Genomic DNA, 7,740 nt, shown 5'->3' on the forward strand with positions numbered 1-7,740 from the left:
CGCGACGCGAGAAAGAGAGACGTTGCTCGAACCCGCGAAAACTCGAGTGGATAGGCGTTTTAATAATGCCGTGTATTCGGCCCGTTCTCAATCACCTAAATGGCTATCGATGGAGATGGATTTGCGAAATATCAACGGTTATAGTCGATTTCGAAATATTTTATTAAATACGCCTGATACGATTTATAAAATTACGTGGACGTAATTCTATGATACAGTATATTAATAATTGGGAAAAAGTCTGATTTATCAAGGAATTGTATTTTTATTTTTATTTTTTTTTTTTTTTGTTTCCGTGTTATTTGCCAACATGAACACAGATTTACTGAATCTCTCAAATAACCTCATAATTGAAAATAATTTTTGTATGATGAACATACGTGTGATATCAGATTAAATGCACGGCCAAGAAAGTAAAGAGTGGGAATAGGTAACGAAGGATTCTTCTTCTTAGGATTCTTGTTCGTACATAACTTCTTTTTAGTAAAGAGTATTTATATCGTTATTATTAATATTCGAATCGTTAAATATTACGATAAAAAAAAATAAAATTTTGACCTCTGACTAATCTAACGTGATTTGAAATATGGAAATTTTATTTAATTATAGGTAAAATTGTCGAATTAAAATGGATGGAATTAACGAGAAAATATATAAAACTTGAGAAATAAATGAAAAGTGAGAAGTAATGAAAAATCGCGAGGAGGATGCTTCGAGAGCATTTAATTTTAAAGTGTAACGATCGTATTGCAATTTTAATATTTTCACAGCTCCCCTGTATTTTCAGAGAAAACAATCATCAGATTTCTCTAAATAGTATTTTATGTCGCTATAATAACGCGATATAATTCGCGTAACGTTACGAAAGGGAAGAAGCGACGAAATATATATAAGAAGAAACTTCGATACTCGATAATGTGACGTGAAACGCGTTCTTAAGGTTAATTTAGACGGAGACCACGTGGCCAAATGATCTATGAAAATGTCTAGTAGGCAGCAACCGTCCACGTGCCAGTTGCTTACACATTGGCCACGATCGAACACTTGCAACCTGGCTTTTTCGATATAGAATATTTCGATCAACATACTCAGCAATATAAAATATCTTAAAATATCTCGATACATTTCTTCAAATATCAGTTTAAAAAATAATACAAATAATTATTTATATTCCCCGATAGAAGAATAATCAAAGCAGATTTCTAATTTTTAAAAAAAAAAATATATAAATATTTTTTTTTTATTCCAATATAAACGAGAATCGCGTGATTTTTCTTTGAATACATATATTGAACTAACTAGACGTCATAAATTATAGTTATCCAAGCAATTTGTAGTAATATATCAAACTTACAAATTTCGAAGGAGTATTTAAATATTTACAGATTGAAAAATATACAAACATATCAAAAATATATTAGATTTCATAATTTTATATTCTTTTATAATTTTATAATTTTATATTCTCGAATTAACAGCATGAAAGAAATATTAAATATATATATGTGTATATAATATTTAATAATTAACGATATTTAATTTTAAAAAGAATTAAACACATTTGAAACAACATTTAGGTTGAAGAAAATAACAATATTTGAACAAAGTATACATTTCTCCATTTTCGAGAGTTCTTGTCACAGATCCAACGTAGAAAAGGGGTTCAAAGGCAGTGTGTATCGTGAAAAACAAAATAATCAATTTCGCATTGTGCTCAAACCGAAACGGTCGGAAACACCTACACGTCAATCAGCTCACTTCCCGTTTTCCGACTCCTTAAACACAAATCAATCATATCCGTACTGGCAAGTTCTATTTGTGTGCTTTCCTCGGGAACACGTGTTTCATTAGGAAAACGTGTTGATCTGGCATTACACAGATTTGGTAACACGATGGGTCGCTTTTTATACGATTATTGAAATTTGTGTTAATAATATATACAAATATGATTAATGATTAATTATTTTGAATTTATGTTATATTTGTACAAAATATTTGACTTTTGAAACAATTGTCTTTCTACTTCAAATTTAAACATTTTAGAATCGTTTCAAAAGAATTGCTTTATTTTAATTTAAAATTTGTGTTTATATATACACTAATTTCGAATATTAATTCTATTAAAAATAATGAAATTGTTATTTGAAAATGTCTCTTGAGAAATATATATGTAATGGAAGATCAAGTTTAACGTATTTTTAGCGAATAGATTTTTTTTTAAATTTATTTGACATGTGATCTAAATATAAGCATAAAAAATAGTTGACTTACTTGTAATATTAAGACGAAGGCGACCCACTGGTAATATTTTACATTTTTTATTGTTTTCTTATTGGAAAATATATCGTCTCCTTGATCATAATGATTTCCATAAGAAGGCGCAACTCCAGGTGCCACAATGTCTATGCCATTGATACCCAGCATAGCTCTAGTCACAAAATATGTACTGTGTATCCAGCAATATGAATTGAAAGCCTCAACGGGTATATCTCTGCAAAGATAAATAAAATAGAATGTAAAATAAATAGAAAGAAAATAGTAAAACTAAAAAAAACGAAAGTAAAAATAGTAAATTCATATATAAATTGATTTATCGATTACATTCTAAATTCATTGGAAATTATTTATAATAGATTTATTTGTGTATGATATGCTCATTCCCGAAAAAAACTTGAAATTTATGTATTATATATGTTCAAGTAATTCCCGAATTTTATAAGAAAAAAATAATATTTCGCAGGATTATATGAGTGTGTCATCTAATTTTTAAAAATATTCATAATCGATTATTTATATAACGTTTTATTTGAAAATCAAATGCATCTATTTTAATATTATATTGCTATTAATCAAATCTCAATCATAGACAACTTAATCTAATTTTATCCGTTTGGAGCATATGCATCAAGAGTCTACTTCAACTTCTTGTTTAGAACTATACATATAAATATCAGCAGATAAACTATAATATAAAACTAAAAATAGATAAATCAAATGATAAGACAAATATTCAAATGAAAAATAATTCTTTACAAACTGAATGACACAAAATATCGATTTCTTTTTTCACTGAAACATATTTTATGTTATATACATATAAATTGCCAAAATTCACATATTTTGAAATATTTTACGCAATACAAAAATATACATGTAACATCTGGACCATCAGATCGTCATTAAGCTTAAGGTTATGAAATAGCACAGAAGGAGCAAAATTTATTTGAAACATGAATTAGACTTACCAAAAGCAATATATTCGCCATATTAAACTGCAAAATTATATACATATTCAAAATTGAATATGGATAATATGAAATATTATCTCGAAAAGCAATACAATCGTTTATATTTTATCGTTTAAAAACACACGACCAAAAATCACGCATGCGCATCTTAAACTAAAAAGAAGAAAAGATGGCGTGTGAAGACAAACAAAAATAGAAGTGACACCTGCCATCAATTAATATAAGTATGTATATGGCGATTGCAGTTGCATTCAACAAAAATAAAATACAAACGAAAATATATATGTAAGTTTATACAAGAAAATTTATACAAAAGAATGAAATCAGTGAAGCACAAATAATCGTTCAATAATCAAAATAAAATATCGTATTAAATTAAAATATTTTATGAAATGAAATCTCATATTTTTTTATTACGTGATACAATTACTCAATATATGTTTAGATTAAATAGAAGATTAGTCATATAAAATAATTAAAAATAATAAATTCTAATCGATTATTTACTTTTTCGTACCTGGTATGAACACATTCTATTGGATTTCCTACAACTTGTTTGCTGCTAATAATTGCTGAAAACATCAGTATTAGAATTGTTGTTAAGAAGTGTAATCTGATAGTGATGCTATCGGTTTTCGTTTTATTCATCTGTAAAATTACATTTCTTTATTAGAAAAATGTTTTAAGTTTATATATATATAAATAATTATATCTATTATTTTTTTGTATAAGATATATGTATAAAATATTTATATAAATTTAGCATAAATTTTTAGGGATTTTTTTTTTCTTCTTTTAAATTATCATCTTTCTTTTCCTCATTATCCTCCGTATATCATAATTTCATATCATTAATGATCATAATTTTAGTAAATCATAATTTCAAGATATAATTTTAGTAAGTCTCAAGTTTTTATATTGTATTCACATTAATTCGCGCATAATTATCATTTCAAATTTAATTTTATCCAAATTTAAAAAGTTTAAGTAAATTTGCAAAAACCAATTATTCTTTATCATGATTTTTAATGTTGCATTTTATATTTCCTTCCTAATTTCCATTATAAAAAACAGATTTTCTCATAGTTCACAGATAAGCGAATCATTACAACTAATTTTAATTCATATTTCAATTAATGCATGGAACAAAGCAATCACTTAAGTGGATTGAAACGCTTGTGCTTTGAGTATTGTATTTTAATGAGATATGCAGTCGATTATTCATATCATGAACTCACATGATCAAAAATATCTCGCGACTTTTAAAAATCTACTTTGTTAAATATATATATATATATTCGATAAATATGAATATATAAAATATTTCATTAGAAATATTAATTAATTTATTTATTACATTAATGATAATGATATTTGAAAGAATTTAAGAATTTATAATATTAAAAAATATATATTTAATAATAATAATTAAATAATAAATTATTCATTATTAAATTGTTCAAAAAGGAAATATCATATTATTAAAATGTAACGCCCTATTAAAATTACTTCAAATTAAAACTTACATGCAAAGAATAACAAAGTGCCATGACTTTATCTATCATTTTCACTTCGTTTTTACTTCTAATAGTTCTAATTGTCACATCATTGTATTCAATCAAAACTCTATTTTCCAAAATTTTATTTGGCGAAAATATAACTTCCCCATTTATGATAATTTTTGCAGAAGAATTGACAGTAGATACATACTTCATACTCGAACAATTATAATTCAATACAAACATCGATACTTTAGCAATATCACTAAAGTTTAATTTTAAATGTTAAGAAAATATTCTTACGATTTTTTTTATTTATAGAACTTATATATATTAACATCTCCATTAATAAAATTTTGTTTAAAGTTAAAAACATGAATTTATTATGGTTCTTAGTCACTTGTTCGATACACTAACATCCTCTTTTGAATTACAACGCAACTTAAATTTCAAAAAACGTATACTCCTGATTATTTTTATTTGTCCAACTAATGACATTAATATCACTATAAATTATACGTATTTTCAACTTTAAGAAAATATATGTATATAAGTACGATTGTTTTTATTCGTTTATCACTCAGTTCAAGTTATGAAAAAAATTGAATTTATTATTTTGTTTTATTTTCTTAGTAATGAACTTTATATCAATTATTTCTAAAATTTGAAGAAACACTTGGAAGTGGAAAACAGATAACGGAAGAACATCCTACTGGTTGGCAAAACATGAACACCACAACTGTTACTTTTTCTCTGATCTCTTTTAGTTCGAGTCAATTTTATTTTTATATTTTTTTTTACTTTTGTATCTCTCTCTTTCTGTCTTTCACTCGTTCTCTTACTACTATTTCGATCAACCCCGCTTCCTTAAAATTGCTTTGGCGCCGATGTGACAACACGATTCACTCGCTACTTTATCTAGTGATGGCATTAAGTAGCTTTCGACTCGTATTGAAATTAAAAAATTTTTTTTAAATTTTGATTTTTTTTCTAAATAATTTATATTTATTTATTTTAGCGAAACAAACTTAAACGTTTTTGAATGATTTTTATATTTTAATTTTTAAAAAGTCAATTTTAAATTGTATCTACCATTTTTACCATTTTTTTTTTTATGATCATTTTTGATTTTTTTTCTAAATAATTTATATTTATTTATTTTAGCGAAACAAATTTAAACATTTTTGAATGATTTTTATATTTTAATTTTCAAAAGATCAATTTTAAATTGTATCTACCATTTTTACCATTTTTCTTTTATGATCATTTTTAATGGAGAAAATGGAATGTTCCACGATGTTTAATATCTCTCTCGAGATATTCGAACATTCTATAGAATCGTTGTCCTTTAAGATCAAAAAATTCTTCTTCGAGTATCTGAATTGCTCGGGATCAAACGGGATTAAAAGAATTAAACTTCCATCACTCGAGAAACTCGAGAATACGCCTACGCTTCTCGATAATCTACACATCATTGTATCTCCACTGGAAATTTCAGAGAAATCTGACATCAAAATAAATGTGTCATCCAATCGCTACATTTAGTTTTATTACCAAGTTATTTCTTAAGCATTTGGCCACGATGCAGATAAGTTGAGAATCACTGTTTTAGTCATCTCTAACTCGATACGTTAGAAACATACCTTGGAAACAAAATTTTCAGAGATTAAAGATCTTTTCAACATGTTGTCACGTCTTCGAGCGATTTTTCTTTCAAACCAAGTGTACCATCGATTTTTATAACTATTAATATGTGTAATATGTATCTCATTCTTTCCTTTCTATTTTTTTTTTTTTTTCTCTTTCAAAAATGTATTTTTAAAAATTCATTAATTTTATTCTCCATAATAATAATGTTCTATGAAATTTAAATAAAAAAAATACTCTTTTTAAATAGTAGGAAACTTTTATTTTTTTTTAAATACTATTATAATAATACTAAAAGAGAAGCATATAAAGTTATATGCGTAATTATAGTATATATATATATATTTTCTTCAATATATTTATCAACGTCTTTTACATTTACTTAGTAGTAATAATTAATAATTAAGTTTCTGTGAAACTTTGAAAATCAAGAAAAAAAAGCATTGCATTGTATGTGGCAGCCTATATCTTATCTAGCAAATAAACTGAATACAAGATTAAAATCAAGACAGAAATAAAAATATTCCATGTTTTTATGAAGGAAAAAATTGAAAATAAAAAATCTTATAACCAAGATTAAATAACGTTGAATGGAATGAACAACAATAGGTGTGCTTATTATACGAATATTTCATTTCATACAATATCACTGAAAATAGATAAGTATAAATTGTAAAATCGTATATAAAACATTATTCATATTTCTCAATCTTTAATTCTCTCATTTAATCGCTTATTAATCGCCTAAAATAAAATAGTACCGTTAAAATTCGGCTTTCTGTGTTTAAAATTCGTTCTTATTTTCCAATAGGAAATACATGCATATGGTACAAATTGTTTAACGCTTATAAAGTCGTAGACATAGATACTGATTAATGAAACGTAATGAAAAGTAGTAGTAGTGTTGGAAAAAACGTTTAATAGAAGTCTTCGACAATGTTTCCTTGCCGATGGAACACAAATGGGTAAATAGTCGATCAATATATAGAGTGTTTACTGCAACATGCATTTTTTTCCATTTTTTTCACGAAAATGGACAGAATTAATTAACAACTTTATAATAACAATTATTTAAAGATTTTTCAGTATTCTTTTTATTAATTAAAAAGATACTGTATAGTTTAAACGCTATTAAAATACAACTATATGTAGAAAATCCACCAAATAAAATATTCATTTTAGCCATACCAAAATTCTTACATTCAAGCTATTACATATAATTTTAATTGGTATTGTAATTACTTGATCACGTAAAAAGATTATCCCTAAAGTATTTTAACATAAAATATATGTTTAAAAATTCGGTATATGTACTAAAAAAAAAAAAAAAAAAAAAAAAAAAAAAA

At 25.2% G+C, this 7,740-nt stretch overlaps 1 protein-coding gene across 1 annotated transcript; it reads right to left on the reverse strand.

The window, feature by feature from the left end:
* Window positions 1–1,485: 1,485 nt before the first annotated feature.
* LOC102679601 (innexin shaking-B-like) lies at window positions 1,486–5,793 on the reverse strand. The gene is made up of 4 exons (XM_006624384.2): window positions 4,775–5,793; window positions 3,766–3,896; window positions 2,272–2,491; window positions 1,486–1,775 (listed from the first exon to the last, which is right to left on the reverse strand). Exons 1-4 carry the CDS (start codon window positions 4,991–4,993, stop codon window positions 1,755–1,757), a joined length of 591 nt encoding a protein of 196 aa, XP_006624447.2. The 5' UTR covers window positions 4,994–5,793; the 3' UTR covers window positions 1,486–1,754.
* Between the last annotated feature and the right edge of the window lie 1,947 nt (window positions 5,794–7,740).

The sequence above is a fragment of the Apis dorsata genome, unplaced genomic scaffold (genome assembly GCF_000469605.1).
Source record: "Apis dorsata unplaced genomic scaffold, Apis dorsata 1.3 scaffold_1055, whole genome shotgun sequence".
Lineage (NCBI taxonomy): Eukaryota > Metazoa > Arthropoda > Insecta > Hymenoptera > Apidae > Apis > Apis dorsata.

What these genes read in the sequence shown, in the direction of transcription:
- LOC102679601 (XM_006624384.2), bottom strand. Translation starts at nt 4,993, where the DNA reads ATGTTTGTATTGAATTATAATTGTTCGAGTATGAAGTATGTATCTACT. An exon ending in CACTTTGTTATTCTTTGCAT is followed by an intron (nt 3,897 to 4,774) that starts GTAAGTTTTAAT and finishes GTAATTTTACAG; the next exon opens with ATGAATAAAACGAAAACCGA. An exon ending in CCTTCGTCTTAATATTACAA is followed by an intron (nt 1,776 to 2,271) that starts GTAAGTCAACTA and finishes TTTGTGTTTAAG; the next exon opens with GAGTCGGAAAACGGGAAGTG.